The 18,330-nt window shown below is 36.9% G+C and overlaps 1 protein-coding gene across 2 annotated transcripts in view; it reads right to left on the bottom strand.

The window, feature by feature from the left end:
* The window catches only part of prkg1b (protein kinase cGMP-dependent 1b), a 155,993-nt gene that overhangs the window by 27,799 nt on the left and 109,864 nt on the right, over positions 1–18,330 (bottom strand). For both annotated transcript variants that reach the window (XM_051914674.1, XM_051914673.1), the window contains exons 6-8: positions 13,559–13,636; positions 12,523–12,617; positions 2,163–2,228 (exon numbers count right to left, since the gene is read on the bottom strand). In XM_051914674.1, coding sequence (XP_051770634.1) covers positions 2,163–2,228; positions 12,523–12,617; positions 13,559–13,636 — 239 coding nt within the window. The remainder of the gene's footprint in view (positions 1–2,162; positions 2,229–12,522; positions 12,618–13,558; positions 13,637–18,330) is intronic.

Genomic DNA, 18,330 nt, shown 5'->3' with positions numbered 1-18,330 from the left:
AACACATGATATTATAACTAACATTAAACCAAGATCTGAATGTGATGTTTATGTAAATGAACTGTTTGTAATTAACATTAAGAGTGGGGCCAAGGCTGAGAACTGTGGGAGCGAAGGGATGCCGGTGATGTGATTGTTAAAGAGAGACACACCTGTGCATCACACTGGCCTTACTCCGCTTACACTGCTCTCGGCCCCGCCCCACTTGTCACAAAAAAAGTCGACTAACTTAAAAAAATGTGTTAGTTTACTTAAATGTTTTAAGGTTAAATGTTATTGAGTTTTACAGTGCATAGGGACATCTAATGTCATAGCTCGCCAGTGGTTAAAATGATGTGTCACCCCTTAGCACCATGCAAAAAAAGTACTTTTTCCCCCTGTCCTTCTTATTAAATCAGAGAAATATTTTATTGCCTATGTTGCTACAGGATAAGAGATTTAGACATGAGAGGGAACAAGTAATAGTGTTCATTACTACAGCTGCTGGGCTTCAGGATGTGACTCATCCACCAGAGAATTCTCACATTATCTCATATTTTTGTTAGAACTCTGATGAAACATTAAAACTAAAAGGGGAAAAATTATTTTATAGTTCAGAGCTGAAATGTAGGATTAATCGCAAGCTTTAAATCCTAATGGCATCGTTTCGTTTGATGTTGACCATGATTTATACAGTCTTTTAAGTCTTGGCAGCTGAGGTCAGGCAGGACACCAGTAACCCGAGCCATAATAATGATTTGATGGACATTTAAAGTGTGAATGACTTTATATCACTGCACTGTTGACCCATTTCATGATGCAGCCTATTCTTAGCACAGTCCCAAGTGAAGTCCCAGAATTATAGCAGAAATGTTCTGTGGGTGTGAACCCATGAATGTCACTCACATATACTTATATTTCTGCCATTAAAATACTACTTCACTGAGATGTACTCTATTTAAAGTCGATAATTTCTGCTTCAGTCACAGACCCAAATGTAACTGCATAAATAATGCTTTAACACAAACATTTAGTGGATCCGTGACAAATAAGGTCAAAATCTATTGTAAAACGCTATCACGTAGTACATAATGCCATGATGTTCTACACAATGACATGACGTACTACGCGTTATAGCGTAGGACATAGCATAGTACGTCATGTCATTGTGTAGAACGTCATGGCATTGTGTACTACGTCACGGAAGTTAACGCTTTTTGGACATACGTCGAATGCGTATGGTTGTCGCGCCGGAAGCTTGTTATTTTACTTTATAAAGTTTTAAATAAGGATACTTGTCTTACAAAAACGCATTGATTGGTTTCAGAAGGCCTTTATTAACCCCCTGTAGTCGTATGAATTCATTTTTTGATGGATAGATGCATTTTTTTTGTCTTCAGAATTTGGGGTGCCATTCACAATCATTATAAACCTTGGAGGACTAAAGATATTTTTAATTTTTAATCTCCGATTGTGTTCGTCTGAAAGAAGATAGTCATATACACCTAGGATGGCTTGAGGGTGACTAAATCATGGAATAATTTTAATTTTTGGGTGAACTATCTCTTTAAATTATTATTTTTTTCTTCTGAAATTCCTATGGAATAAAAGGTAACAAAGTAAGCATTACTGTTTCACTATAATCCTACAGAGAATCAGCTGCATGAAACAGTGGTTAAAATCCCCCACTGATCACAGGTCAGCTAGCACACAATATAAAGAGTCTCTAAATGAACATTACCATAAACCCTCTGATTGATGATAGGACTGAGATAATGGGCGGTGAGAGTGAAAGTCAGTCTGCGTGAGGGGTTGCTTATTTTATCGCTTCCTAAGACTGAAGGAAAATCAAAGTCTCTGGAGAATGATGTCTACAGGGACGAGAGGAGGTTTTGCGAGCCCCGCTGTGAAGCAAGGCATTGTGTCCCCACTGTTCTGTCACACGCTGTGCCACTCAAATGAGGACATAGTTTGTTTCCTGGCAGTCTGCTGTCTAAGGATTGCAAACGAGAAGAGTTCTCTCCCCAAAGTTAACTGGCGTAAACTACCCCGACTTGCCGCAGTGAAAGTCGTGAGAGGTCATTAGAAATTAGCAGCGGTAATTTAGTGAGCACACAGTGGAACAGATGAAAGACTAATCAAATTTCACAGCATCAGTACACACACATACACACAAAACTCACTCTCTGTCGATGACGAGGCAGGTGACAGCTTCAGCGGCGATGACATTAGCTGTTCTGATGTCTTCTCTGTGGGGACACAAAGAATTTATGTCAATCATACACAGCCAAAATCTACAAAGTTTTTTTTTTTTTTTTTTTTTTTGATGAATTACTGAACAACATGATATTATTTACAGTTTTTCTCAATCGCTCAATCACTGTGGCACATTCTTTGAACAGTCTTAACATTCTCTAAACTGTAGTTAAATTGTGACAACTGTTTGCTGGAACATCAGAACTTTGCATGTCTGTGAGATGTATTAACTCACCCAAAACATTTAAGTCATGATTCAAAACCTAGTTGTTGTGTCAGTAAATTGGCCAATGCTACGGTGGTCAAGAGAGCTCAAAGCGCTGCAACTGAAGAAAACACATGCAAATAGAAAAAAACACCAGCAAATTAAGAAAGCATCTTCATTAGTTTGACAACACATGTGCTGCAAATACTCACAAAGCAACCAAATACAGAAACACCCTGCAAAAACTCACAACACAACCAAATACAGAAACGCCCTGCAAATACTCACAATGCAACCAAATATAGAAACGCGCTGCAAATACAACACAACCAAACACAGAAACGCGCTGCAAATACTCACAACGCAACGCAACCAAATATAGAAACAAGCTGAAAATACAACGCAACCAAATACAGAAATGCTCTGCAAATACTCACAATGCAACCGAATACAGAAAACACACTGCAAATACTCACAACGCAACCAAATATAGAAACACGCTGCAAATACTCACAACGCAACCAAATACAGAAACGCCCTGCAAATACTTACAACGCAACAAAATACAGAAACGCCCTGCAAATACTTACAACGCAACCAAATACAGAAACGCACTGCAAATACTCATAATGCAACCAAATACAGAAACGCCCTGCAAATACTTACAACGCAACCAAATACAGAAACACACTGCAAATACTCACAACGCAACCAAATACAGAAACGTGCTGAAAATACTCACAATGCAACTCAACCAAATATAGAAACGCACTGCAAATACAATGCAACCAAATACAGAAACGCCCCCTCAAATACTCACAACGCAACCAAATACAGAAACGTGCTGCAAATACTCACAATGCAACCAAATACAGAAACGCCCTGCAAATACTCACAACGCAACCAAATACAGAAACGTGCTGCAAATACTCACACCGCAACCAAATACAGAAACACACTGCAAATAATCACAGCGCAACCAAATACAGAAACGTGCTGCAAATACTCACAACGCAACGCAACCAAATACAGAAACGCGCTGCAAATACAACGTAACCAAATACAGAAACACCCTGCAAATACTCACAATACAACCAAATACAGAAACGCGCTGCAAATACTCACAGAGCAACCAAATATAGAAATGCCCTGCAAATACTCACAATACAACCAAATACAGAAACGCCCTGCAAATACTCACAACGCAACCAAATACAGAAACGCGCTGCAAATACAACACAACAAAATACAGAAACGCCCTCAAATATGCCATACTCACGACGCAACCAAATACAGAAACACACTGCAAATACTCACAACGCAACCAAATACAGAAACGCCCTGCAAATACTCACAACGCAACCAAATACAGAAATGCCCTGCAAATACTCACAACGCAACCAAATACAGAAATGCCCTGCAAATACTCACAACGCAACCAAATACAGAAACGTGCTGCAAATACTCACAATGCAACCAAATACAGAAACGCCCTGCAAATACTCACAACGCAACCAAATACAGAAACGTGCTGCAAATACTCACACCGCAACCAAATACAGAAACGTGCTGCAAATAATCACAACGCAACCAAATACAGAAATGTGCTGCAAATACTCACAACGCAACGCAACCAAATACAGAAACGCGCTGCAAATACAACGTAACCAAATACAGAAACACCCTGCAAATACTCACAATACAACCAAATACAGAAACGCGCTGCAAATACTCACAGAGCAACCAAATATAGAAATGCCCTGCAAATACTCACAATACAACCAAATACAGAAACGCCCTGCAAATACAACGCAACCAAATACAGAAACGCGCTGCAAATACAACACAACAAAATACAGAAACGCCCTGCAAATACTCTCAATGCAACCAAATACAGAAATGCGCTGCAAATACTCACGATGCAACCAAATACAGAAATGTATTTCCTGGAATACATTTCTGTATTTCCAGAAAAAAATTCCTGGAAAAAATAAATACTGTAGTACATAAAAAATAACATTTTTAATTATACAGTACATTTATTTTGTGAAAAATGTTACATGTAAATTAAAAAAAATTCAAGTGTTCATTTTTACAAACTCTATCATATCTTCCTCTAACACCACCACACATTCTTATATATCATCCTATTGCTCTTCCACGACAAGCAAGCTATGAATTTTCAGTTTACAAGTAAGACATTTCTACAAAAATAAATGTACTGTATTCAAAATGTATTTATATAGTACTGCTATAGCTGCTGCTCTTTATGGTTGTGACATTCCTCCATGCTCAAAATGGTATTATTGTGCCATGGGCAAACTCCATATATATGCTTCCAAACTTAATTGGTTGATTGGTAAGATTGTGATTCCTATTTCATTACAATGAAATGCACTGTTTATAACTGAGCGTGTAAATGCACCTAATAAGAGAAAAACAACAAATCAAGATCTATTATACTGTTTCAGAAAAATTAGCATCCACAGAACACTGATCCTAATCAATGTCAAATGAAACAATGTTAATCATCAGCCATTATTATTGCACATTTTTCACCGCATGGCACAGCGTAACCCAAACATTCGTCGCTGTAAGGTTTCTCATAACACAAACACGGCACACAACAGTTTCTGTGGCATTATTCAGCATGATTGCCCTCTGTGTCACTAGAGTCTTTTTACCTGCAGTCTGACAAACATTTGCGGGAAGTCAAGTCTTTTCACACATACAGTCTTTACCGGTAAGAGATCATGTATGAACAGGACCTTTTCAAAATAAATCAGTTCTGGCAATTTACCAATAAGGGAAGTTATAACATTACCAGTAAGTTACCAGTATGATGCTGTGTGTGAATGCAGGATAAAGATTACCGGTATGAGCACATACAAAGTCGGAACGTGCTGATGTAAGAAGGGCAAATCATAAAGTTCTTATGGAAACATGATTACTCTGTGCTGTTTACAGTAAGCTCCGCTGCTTTTTAATAGTTTTTCTATGTAAATATGTGCTAGATAGATATCTTTGACCATTGCACCATATCTCACAGCTTTTTCAATGTGTCGCGCTTGAGACCCAGCCTTCTTTTCATTCATCAGCGCTGCGGCTCTGCATTTGGAAACTATTATGTGTGTCTCATGTTTTTAAGAGTAAAAACACGTTCTGTTTGATCATCCCCTTATGCCTGTCACTCAGACGTCAAAAAACATTGTCAAATTGAACCGATAGTAAAACTAAAGTGCTTTTCCTCATGCGGGCGAATGTAGACAACGGCTCAACGTTTAAAGATCATTTCCGATGACTGACATCGCAGAATTTACTGGAATTTTGGTGCTAATGTGTGAATGGTCTCTTACTAGTAAAAAGCCAGAAGGCCTTGCTTGTGTGAACAGCATATTTGAATATTTACCAGTAAAGTCATTCTGGTAATTTACCAGAAATGCTGGGTGAAAGGGGCTTATGTTTACAGGAAGGATGAAGGCATAGATTCTTCTCTTTGTGACCCTCTGTGTGTGTGTGTGTGTGTGTGTGTGTGTGTGTGTGTGTGTGTGTGTGTGTGTGTGTGTGTGCGCGCGCGCGCATGCGTGTGTGTGTTATGAATGGGGGAAACCAGAATTCTGGATGACAGCTCCAGGCAGCTGCACATTGCCAATTCACAATGACCAGGTGGGAACGCTGATTGCCTTCACACACAAACAGGAAGCGCCTCTTAACTATCAATCAAAGCTCATTGGAAAAACATTCCTGTGGCAACATTTTTGCAAAATGATATTTGTCTCTTGCATGTTTCGTTCCACTTTCAAAGTGAAATGTCCAGTGAGTGGCACTAAAAGCAGGTTTAGTTTTATCCGAAACGTGAATGGGGGAGTGATTTATTACATTGGTTGTTGTATGTATCACGGCAGTTCAAAAATGAAAAGTCTGGTGAGTGAAGATAAAAGGTTAATATTGTGTTTGAAAATAACATACCACCTAAAAACCCTACCCTAAGCCTTACTGGTAGTGTTAACAAAAACAAACGTGAGACAAAAACACATTTGCTGAAACTACCATGTCATTTTAGCTTGCTTCTACAAGATTTTGACATCTTTTATGTTGACTCATACCTGAGTGCTCCACATCGCAAGTACAGGGGTGTAACAGGTAAGCTACCAAGCAAGTTTACTATGTTAAAAAAGACATACACATGGAGCTGGTTATGTGCAAATGTCAAAATGAATTAGTTTATAAATCATGAACAATGGTAAAGGTGTTTTGAGGCCAAAACATAGTATTGTTCAAGTAACCTCGCAAAAAAAAAAGTCTTTTTTAAATGATATTTTGCTCCTGTAATCACAATTCATGTGAAAAGGAATTAATGTTGTAAGTGTTTTACTGCCACTAGTGTTCATTTCAGCAGGAAACGGAGGTAAATTTTATGTATAGGTACACTTTTGGCATTCTGCAAAAATGTAGGCAGAGGCACTTTTTTTTTTCTTTTTTTTTTTCCATTGAGCCTAGGTTGCTTAATATTATAATAAATCAAACTCTTTGAAAACCTTCCCTGTAATGCAATATCATATTCATTAACTTATGTTTTTTATTTTTATGACTTATGACTGATTAAATATAATACAAGATAGAGTTGTCAAAACTCTATCTATCTTGAGTTGACTTCGGTACCAATCGGTACTGAAAATTTAAAAATGTGATGCTTTGAGCGCTGTTGGGCAGATTCATAAACACCTCTGATTGCCCATTGTGTTGACACGCTCATCGGATATGTCTGTGATTGGCTACAATGATCAATGCATGGGAGCATTTGAAAGTTGAAAGTGTTTAAATGTGAAACCGTTTTGAAAGCGGGAGCGGTTGAAAGCAGCCGTCTATCAGCGGACTGTTCCGCAATAGACGCCTGCCTTCAAACGCTCCTGTGTGCATCTGTGTAAGCGCTCGGTGAAGAGCATCATTGATAACTATTTACTATTAACGTTTTTGAAGCGTCGATCATTGAAGCCAATCACAGACATATCTGATGAGCCGTGAACACAATGGCCAGTCAGAGGTGTTTACGAATCCGCTCAACAGTGCTCAAAGCGTCACATTTTTAAAATTTCAGTACCGACTTGGTACCGAAGTGGGTACTCTTGGCAACTCTAAACAAGACATTCATGTTGTTTACTAAAGCAAAATGTTATTATTGGTCATGATTTTTGAACAAATTTGAACTAAACCCTAACTATAGGTATTACATTTTATGGTGCAACTCACCCTGTTTGTGCTAAGGACATAAATCATACCTCAAATTGTGTAGCTTGTTAAACTCCATAGCAACTGCAACACATGAAAAACCACTCAGAGCACCTGTGACTGCATAACAATTCCCTGACAACCACCCACAACCCCTCACATTGTGGCAGTGAGTTTAAAACAGGCAAGCACCATTAAAACAAACTGCAAAAATCTTGTTGCATCTTTACGATTACATTGATTGTTCTTTAAATAACTGATTTGTTCAGCAACATTACAAGGACATCAACAAAACCAGCTGCAGACAGTAGACCACTTATGCACAATTACCATAAATAGCCTGTAAATTGCCTGCCACATCCACACAGTCATGGCGTGTTACACAAAGTACATACATTTAAAAATATAATTAACATTTGTATGATGGATTTTCATATTTTAAGACTAAAACTCATGGTATGAGACAAGGCTTTTAAGCATTTGAAAAGTAGCATAAATAAATTATAAAGGTAAAATGTTTCCAGTTTTATATAACAAAAACTTGGACAACAAAATCAATCCCTGTGACATGCCACCCTCATCCTCAACTTTGACATATGGGTCTCCAATTAGCACCATGCTGTTGTGAATATTCACTTTCCAGTGGACAAGTCTATGTTTAGGGTGTCATTAGTGTCTGCTGTCTAGAGACCCATCTGCATAAAATTCAAATGCCTCAAACTCGTTCTCATTAGATACGATATTTCCCGGTACAACTGTGAAAAAGATAAGTCCCATTGAGACAGAACATATCGGAGGTGCCGCAGCTTGCGAATAAGGTCCAATTATATCACCTAAAGTGATTATTACAACAGTCCTATGATATTCACATCACAGCTACACTTACACTCATCAATCGCACATGAGGATTAAAATTGTCACTGAGAAAGTCCAGCACAGGGAAACATCCTTCAATTACCATGACACACTTCAGAGGCAGATTGATGTCTTTGAATGCTGTGACAGCATTAGGTGAGGATCGAGTCAAAGAAAGACAGAGGGAGGTTAAGACCAGCCAGTGCAAACATGTTTCACCTGTCAGTCAAAGTCTGGATGTAGTGAGCACACATCACAGCAAGCATGGAGTGAGGTTTATGAGGGAAAGGTCAGAGCCGTCAATCAAATTGGGAGAGTAACAGGACAAAGACAAGGTATCACAAGGAGGTTCTCTAAGAAACTGAAACGAAGTTTAACATGACAGTTATGAAGCATGAGAGGTCTTCAATGTAACATTGTAATAATAGGGTTAGCTGCACCCAAAAATACATTTATGGTAGTCCTTGTTGTATGCTTTCATAGCAATGCATTTAAATTTCTGTGAGATTTATATTTTCATATATGTCTTTTCACATGCATTCTTGCTATACCAAATGAACTTTCAATATAGTCACTTTGTATTGTGTAAATGGAAATTATTTACCTATATAAATAGCTTAAGACACAATGCAATAAACAAGATAACACAAACAAATACAATCACAAACAGATTTTTTGGATTGTGACATGATTTTTATGACAATTCAGATAATTCATTAACAATGCACAAGAGAATAAATTTTTTAAAATATCAAGTATTTATACATCATTTATACATCATTTGTTGTCCTATTTTCAATGTATTTTATACAATTTTAGACAATTTTCAAGAAATTTACAGTAATGATTATCGATAAAAGTACAATAAGGTCTCATTTGTTAACATTAGTTAATACATTAATCTAACAGCATTTATTAATCTTTTTTTGGTCACATTTTAGATTAGGGTCCAATTCTCTCTATTAACTAACTATTAACTACGACTTTTGCCTCAATAAACTCCCATTTACTGCTTATTAATAGTTAGTAAGGTGGTTGTTAAGTTTAGGTATTGGGTAGGATTAAGGAATGTAGAATAAGGTCATGCAGAAATAGGCATTAATATGTGCTTTATAAGTACTAATAAACAGCCAATGTCCTAGTAATATGCATGCTAGTAAGCAACTAGTTAATAGTGAGAATTGGACCCTAAACTAAAGTGTTACCCTTTGTTTAAAGTTAGTTAACTAAATAAAAATGTTCATGTTCATGCTAGTTGACAGTGCATTAACTAATGTTAACATATGTTAAGAGGTAACAGATTGATGTTAACTTTTGATCTTAATAATGTTTTAGTAAATGTTGAGATTAACATAAAATGAGATTAATAAATGCTGTAGAACTATTGTTCATTGTAAGTTCATGTTAACTAATGTAGTTAACTAATGTTAATCAAACCTTATTGTAAAGTGTTACCGAGAATCTCACCTTTGAGAATAATAGGGGGAAATTCGAAAGTAATAGGATGATGAAATGAGGAAATGTGTTTAATTGTCATAAAAACAATGTCACATTACAAAAAAAGCTTAATGGTCTTAAAATAGGCCTAATTTTAATTGATAATTGTGTTTTCTTTAGATTCACCCATACAGTGCTCCTTGATCTGAATGTGTTTTGTATACTTTCCTTCCGGTGTGTAAATTTCAGATGAAGACAATTATCCTAAGCTCTGATCAACATCTCCTTAACTGGCAGCAAATTAATTATTTTGCCTCAACAAGGTGTTTTAGCGGGACATGAAAGTTTACTTAGCATACAAGCTGTTGCACATCAAAGCAGTGGGCAGCCTTTAATCCACAAGACCACAGCTATTGTTATGGCTGTTACTTAGTCAAATCCCGGCAGCTCCCATATCACACAAACACGTCTCATAACGTGTAAAAAAAAATATTGTTTAAGATGAAAGACTGACTTGATCCACTTCAATAGAGTGCTGATTGATTTGCTAAACATACTACCACTTAAAAAAAAAGAAACTAAACAAACAACAACCAAAACAAAAATGCAAAACTCTGTACTAATTAAAGCTGAGAGTGAGAGGTGACATCAAAGACACGAAGATCAAGAACACACATTTGTAGGAGTAAAACCTCTTCAGGCAAAAACTAATACACTACACAGCATATTACAAGTCCTCATCAACTTGGTCGTCCTTGGGCACAGATCAAAGCAAGAGCCATCTAACTAGGTGGCTTTTTGAATAGAAGAAAAGTAACAACTGATCAATAGATCACACAATGTATAACTATAAACATCTGTGTATAAATAGCTGACATCATTTGTAACAAACAACATCCCATGAAATGAAGCAATTACCATAATAATCACCATTTGTGCCGCAAAAATGAAGTGCTTGCTTGGTGTTTGAGATATTGAACATTATTATTGATTGATTGATTGATTGATTGATGTAAATTACTGGCTGCAGAGAGAATGAAACCATTGATATTCAAGAGACATTTAGAAACCAAACACTCAAACTAAAAATTAAACTACACAACAACAAAGTCTAGATTATTTTCTCAGCTCTAGGTAGCTCAGGTTTCATTCACTCATTCACAATTTTGGGGTTCAAAAAAAAAAAAAAAAAGGTATCAAAGTATGTCCTCCTTGATCAAAGCTTTCATCATAAGTTCTTGTCCCATGAGTCCTGTGGCCACAATATATCCTACTACTTTCTCATTCAAGTTAATTCTATCAAATATAAATTTTCCCAGCACGGACCTTATATTTTGTGTGCAATCTGCAGGCTCTTTATTCCGGTCCATTAGCAGCTTGCCCCTTTTTCAGGGTCAATATCGCAACACAACTGTGCAAAACCAGTCAAGTGCACTGATGCAAGCATGTCAAATAGAAAAAGAAAAAAATACAAACCTAGAAAATAGAAACCCTTTACTATGTTTACCACTAATAACTAAGGCAATTGCCCAACAATAACAATAAAATGGATTGTTGTTTGTCACAACCACCACACTTCCTCTGATCTCCACTAGGGGTCCTCACTGCATATGTTCTGTCTGCATCCCTTGAAACAGCTGTTCGAAAAGTTTCAAAACTAAAACCATCATGTGAAAATAAATGTGTAAATTACACCTGAAAAGCATCTCCTTGCTTAGCAGGAATAACTTTCACTTGAAACACAACTCGATAGCCGTAATGGAAGCTGAGTGAAGCTGCCTGCAGTTGGCCTCTATTGAATCAGCAGCTGTGGGAATAGTGCAGGAATATGGAAATAAGGCGGAGGATGATGTTCATAACCGACCGACCCTGTGAGAAATATGAAATGGGGAGGATCTGATGTGCATCTGACTGTTCTGACACAACCAGTCTCATCTTCTCCTCAGATTAGCTCTACTCCCTAAGTGCTGTATGCTCCCAGTCCATCTTGCAAATAAAGCTTCAAATATGACAGGCATTTTCATAAAAGCCCATTTCAAATCAGGTTAAAAGCCAAATGAAATGCCATTTGCGGCTCACTTTTTCTTTAATAATATGAAATATTTTTGAGTTAAACAGGAGAAAGAAAATATAGGGGAAGACTTCATGAATAAGAGGGATTGGTGAAAAATCCCTCTTACTAAAAGAAAGTTGTTTCAAAGGCAGAGCAAGTTATTGCATTTTGATGAAATATTATATATATTTTTTTTTTAATTTGGAAAAACCAGGAATCAGGAATGTGCATTAAGGAAGCAAATAAAGTCAATTTTAATTTTAAGTTGACTTTAAATGCTTTCTACTTCCATTCAAAGAGTATTCCTGAAGCAAGTTGAACAACTCAAAACAGATGCTTTGTTTGGATGTGCATTTGATTTTTCTCAGTTAACAGCCCATTAGGCATGTCCCTGTAGCAAACGATCCATCGAGCACATAATTGATGTCAGCGCTTGCTTTCGTAAACATGGACAGCGGCCAGCTGTGATTTCAGCGCTGTATAAAGTAGTGTTCAAGGAAGTTCTTACCCTTGAAGGGCTTTTTCTCCAAACCAGTCTCCTTTCCCTAATGCTCGCAGATAGACAGGGGTCCCATTGGGTTGATCTTCTCGAGTCACGTTCACCTGCAATTACAGATTATTGATCATTAAAAGACTGAAGCATCCTCTGATTTGTTCCTAAAATATCAATTATTTACCTTTCACATGTGTTATAAGTCAGCATTTATCACACTAATGATACTCAATAATAGAGCAACAATAAAGAGAGTGTATTTGGATGAAGTCTTCTTCGAAATGTATTCAGATTTATAGTTCACCAAAAATGACAAAAAGTCTCAAGTTGCTGAAAACAATAGAAGATATTTTGAAGAATGTCTGTAACCAAACAGTTTATGGACCCCATTGACTTCCATAGTATTTTTTTTTTTGTCCATACTATGGAAATCAATGGGGCCCATCAACTGCTCGGTTACCCATATTCTCCAAAATATATATTTTTGGTGTTCAGCAGAAGAAAGAAATTTAAACAGGTTTGGGTGAGTAAATGATGACAGAATTTTCATTTTTTGGGTGAACTAACCTTTCCTTTAAGGGAAAGTTCATGCAAAAATGAAAATTTTGAAAGAACAAAAAGCTCTTTCCATACAATAATTCTCAACTCTTTACTTTCGTTTATGGCTTCATTTAACTCATTCAAGGCTGCTCTTGTGAGGATACTGTGTAAAAATATTTAACGCATTAAACTGGAAAAAATTAATCGCATGTGTTAACGTTGACAGCACTAATTATAACTCATATGGACTACTTTTTTGATACTTTTTATACTGCGTTCTGTCCTTTTAGGAGCTTGACAGATATTGTATGGAAAAGAGCTGCATGAAGACCCTCCAAAACTTTTGAAAATCCTTCAAATCCTTCCTTCCTTTTGACTTCCAAGTAAAAAAGCTGCATAACGGTTTGGAACGACATGAGGGTGAGTGAATGATGACAGGATTTTCATTTTGGGGTGAATTCGTGCATGCAACCTCTGTGGTGTTCTGTCTCCGTGGCAGAAAAGATCTTACCTTTCCTTTGCTAATGATAAAGAACGTGTCCCCTCTGGCACCTTGTCTAATAATGTACTCTCCATCACTGTAGTGAGTCTGAGAAACAAGATAAAAAGGGAGAGGCAAAGAGAGAGAATTACTAAAGTGTCATTTATGTTTCTTCTGGTCCAATTTTCACAGTGTTGCTCCATCACAATCATCCTCAAGCCATCTCGAAAAAAGTGCCTCAATGACGCAACAGCCCGCTTCAGGGTTACAACACCAAAACAAGAACAGAAGTCCTCTTAGCAGTAATCCATGCTACCAGCAACCCACAGCAGCCCCCACTGCAAAAGTAAGTCTACAGAACTCTGAGAAACTTTGGCTAAAATCTCAATGTTTAGACTACTGATACTTAGGATTCTCTACAAAAGTATTGACCTTGTCCAGCTCTGTTTCTACTAAGATAATGAAAGATACTTTAAACTGTGTGGCTTGATGAGGAGAGGTGTGTTGATACTTTTCTAAGCACTTGGACTTCAGATTATAGAGAGCACCATATCACAGATGCTTGAGGATGTAATCTATTGACTTTAGCCAATAAATAACCACTTAGAAGCACCTAGAACACCCTAGGTGCTGCATAGCAATGTGATGAAACCTCTCAGAACACCATAGCAACCGCATAAGCAATGCCCTGGAAACCACCCAGAACATCCATGGCAACTTTTCAAGCACCACTTGCATTTTCTTCAGCAAAATATTTTTGTTCCAAAATGTGTTTATGCAATTCATAACATAACACTAGTAGACTATCTTCTTTTACAGCCAGTTTTCTCTATCATGTCAAGTACTTTCATCTTGAAGCAACAGTGTGAAAATAATCTTGTGTATACAAAAATCTCTGATTATTACAATTAATGATATAGTGGGCCCTATCATACACCCGGCGCAATGCGGCGCCAGGCGCGACGCAAGTGTTTTTGCTAGTTTCTCACCCCGACGCAGTTATCATTTTCATGATACAATATAAAAGATTATTATTGTGTGCATAAAGATAAAAATGCTTTGGTGGAATCCGGCTTGTCCTGTAGATGGTCTGTTTGCACGCTTTAACCTCGCACACGAGCAGATCCGTCTCCTCGCAAGAGAAGCATTCAGTTTTTCCGTTTGCAAATCACGCCATGTAAATAGCGAATTCGCCATGCTGCCAGCACAACTGGCTTTTAAAGGTAATGGGAGATGAGACTCTGATAGGTTTATTTCACGTTACGCCCTAAAAAACACCCATGACTCATTAAGAGAATAAGGACAACCCTTTTAGACCTGCGCCGGGCGTGCCGGCCATTTTTCCCGTCTTGAAACTAGCAAAAGTGGATTCAGACACGCCCTAAATGCACTTGCGGCGTGCGCTTCAGACCATGCGCTTAGATCGTTAAAATAGGGCCCTTTGTGTTATGTTTAATGACTATAGTGTTAATAATTGACTAGAGTGTTGTGTTGTAATGCTTAATATTAGAAACAACCCAATCATTTCATTAAACATCTTAACTTTGGGGATTTAAGACAGGTTGGAGGCTATCCTAACTTATTTACAATGATCTTTAAGAACATTCTTTCAAGAATATGAATACTTGTTTTTTTTTTTTTTTTTTTTTTTTTTAGAACAATCTCAAGAAAAAACATTTTTAAGAAAGGTTTTTGGGAATACAAAGTATTGTCTTTAAGATAGAAAATAAGAAGAAAACAGCAGTTGAGAAGAATTTTATTCTTAAGAATGTTCCATGAATCCAGCCCCTGGACATCAAGAACAACACATTTATCATTTCAGAGATCAAGCCCAGTCTCTGAAGTCCTGAAACCATGAGAAAACCTGAAAGATCTGATTTGAGATCTGAAGAAGCTAACATTTGTTCCTCAGTTTATAGCCACAGAATGAACTGTCTGCTCCTTCAGCAATGACAGAGTTATATTATTATTGCTGAACTCACCTTGAGGAAGTAATATTGTTGAGGTTCAGCATTGAATTTGACTCTTTTGTACTGTTAGGATGTAGCCTACTGTTAAATACCACCTCTACATCTCTCTATGACATTTGTGGTTTGAAAATAATTCTGACTCATCCAGCAGTTTTTTTAAAGCACAAATGAAAAACACATTTATAGTAATGTGCATACAATGGATGTTCACATGGCAAGAAATTCCAGATGGTTTAAAAGCAGAAATGTGAAATTCTTACATAAAGAAGAATTTATTTATTTTTGTAAAATGTAATTATAATTATCTCTGACATTTATTTGCAGAATTTTTATGAAACTGTCCATAAATTGTCCTACTTTTCTTGGTGGATTAATTCTGACTATAAAATTCCTGTCTGTGTAGTTTTCCTAAAATATGCCAATGCCAGAACAGCATACTACCACACTACTCTTACCTTTGCTCCAGTATATACTGTGCACAGTATATAAATGCATAAAATCTCAGGATGACCTAAAATATGCCAAAATATGTAGTATATAGCAGAACTGACTGTGTGGAATACATTATCCCACATGTTCAATGCACTCAACATGACATGAAACGCACACTGGAAGTAAAATCAGCTGCGATTTTTAACATCGTGTTCTTGACATTATCCGTTTGGACTGCCAAACATTCAGACATGTTAAAACAAACTTGGATTAAAAATGTAAAATAACCATTTTGTCAATAACTAGATACCACTTAAACACAAATGTACTGCGGTTGACAATAATGTTGTAATAATACTATTTATTGTCTCATAATCCCTACTGATTTACTACTTTAACTTTGATTCTTTTCCAGAAATCCCCCCTTTTCCCACTCTTTGCCCTACATTCTTTTATTCTTACCATAAGACCTTACACATCTGATGGAAAAATCTGACTTTCTGACCCATGTTGCTCCAAGCAGAACAGTGCAGTGTGTGGGAATGTCTGCCAATTCCAGCACTTCACAAGTATGTCTGGGATAAAGCCCAGGCATAGCTTTTTGCCGTAGACAAAGGGCAATAGAGTATAATAGGGACCGCCAACTTTTTGAACAGCCTTGATTTCAGAAGTGCTTTTTCCTTTTCATTTTCTTAATAAGCATTTAAAAAATAAAGATTTCTAAACAATGAACCAAAGATATGAAATGAAAAAAGGATGTGAAAATCAGACTAAAAGCATAAGGCGATGTAATTAATGTTTTCTATGAGGAAATTAGCTACTCATCCCATGAAATTGCAAACAAATCAGAAACAACACTATATAAACAATTTCTTATAAGTCCTTATTTATAAGTATATACCATATATTTGATGTTTATAGTAAATATATTCAAATATATGTTGTTTAAGAGTGTAGGGAGTCTTAAAGGTGCAGTATGTAATATTGACAGCTAGTGGTTGAAATGGGTACTGCAGTCCAAATTCAAAATATTGGTTGTTTCTCCTACCCCCTCCTGCTCAAGCTTGGTCGGCACCAGCGTGAAGGTGCACAAAATAAAAATGACGTTATTGCGATGACGCAATAATCAAATCGGAAAATTTGCTTCCGCTCTGGAATGGCATTCCTTCTCTGATGACATCAGTTTGACGGCTTGGGTTGAATATCCTTAACCACTCCCCTCCAACCGTCAGTCTGCTATGAGTGAGGGATGGAGAGGAGGTTTGCTAAAATAAAACCCCACCCTCTATTCAATATTCCACTTCTCTTGGAAATACTTTTACACTGGAAACTTCACTGTGAATGTTTTGTGTCTAGTTTTTCAACTTTCCCATCATCTCTAAAACACTGTGCTTTATTTGTTGAAAAGATCATTAATTGGGGTTCTGAATGCCTCTTTTCTGGCATTTTTAGTCTGTGCAGGTATTTCTGAGCCACTACAGATAAAAACGTGGTTTGGTTAAAAGCTATTAGATACTATAGGAAAAATCAATGACTAATTGCACTAAGCACTTTACTAAAGTTCACATTAAAGTCTTTAAAAACTTTCCTGAGTTAGAATACATAGCCTTTCTGAAGGCGATCAAGCTGAGACAGACATTAGTGATTAGTGATACTAAAATGTCTTTGAAAAACAATTTATCTGAAATATCTTCATCCTCACAAAGACATATTTTCTAAACAATATTTTGATGTTTTAGGGCCTTGATCATTATCTTAATGGTTATCGCGTGGAACGAGAGTCTTTTCGATAACCATTTTGAGAAAAAAGTGACACTGAAAAGTGGATCTCTTATTTTCATTTCGCCTCGTGTCTTTGTCCTTGTGTTCCCCTGGAGGACATTTTCATCAAGCATCCATTTGGTTTCATTTTTTTTAAAAATGAAAAGCTATTTTCTGTAATTCCCTTCCTCAAATTGGTTTCAGGAGAGTCATCAATTAAAGAGCCATAGATCTTTAAACTGGAACACCATGCGGAGCGATTCTCTGTGATGACCATCTCCACACTGAACTGCAAAATATGATACCACAAGTTTGTTTCACCATCAGGCTTGCAGAGTATGAAAAGATATTCAACGTGCCAAGAAATCTGGCATCAGCACATCCCACATATTCACTTGCTTGGTTCAGAAGGTCTTGGCGTGGAGACAATAACTAATACTGTGGCTATATTACTGTACTAACTACACACTTCTTTGCATACATAAGTTGAGACATCTGCGTCTAAACATAGTTCAATCATGACAACTCTATAGTTTTAGCATGTAATTGAATATGGCAATGTTAAAGTATTTGGTCTTGGTGGACTAGATCTGCTATGCTGCTGCTGCTGCAGAGTGAGTACAGACTTGCTACTGCTGA

This window comes from Ctenopharyngodon idella, chromosome 12 (assembly GCF_019924925.1).
Source record: "Ctenopharyngodon idella isolate HZGC_01 chromosome 12, HZGC01, whole genome shotgun sequence".
NCBI lineage: Eukaryota > Metazoa > Chordata > Actinopteri > Cypriniformes > Xenocyprididae > Ctenopharyngodon > Ctenopharyngodon idella.
Note: the sequence above shows the minus strand (reverse complement) of the source record. Positions and strands in the feature narration are given on the sequence as shown.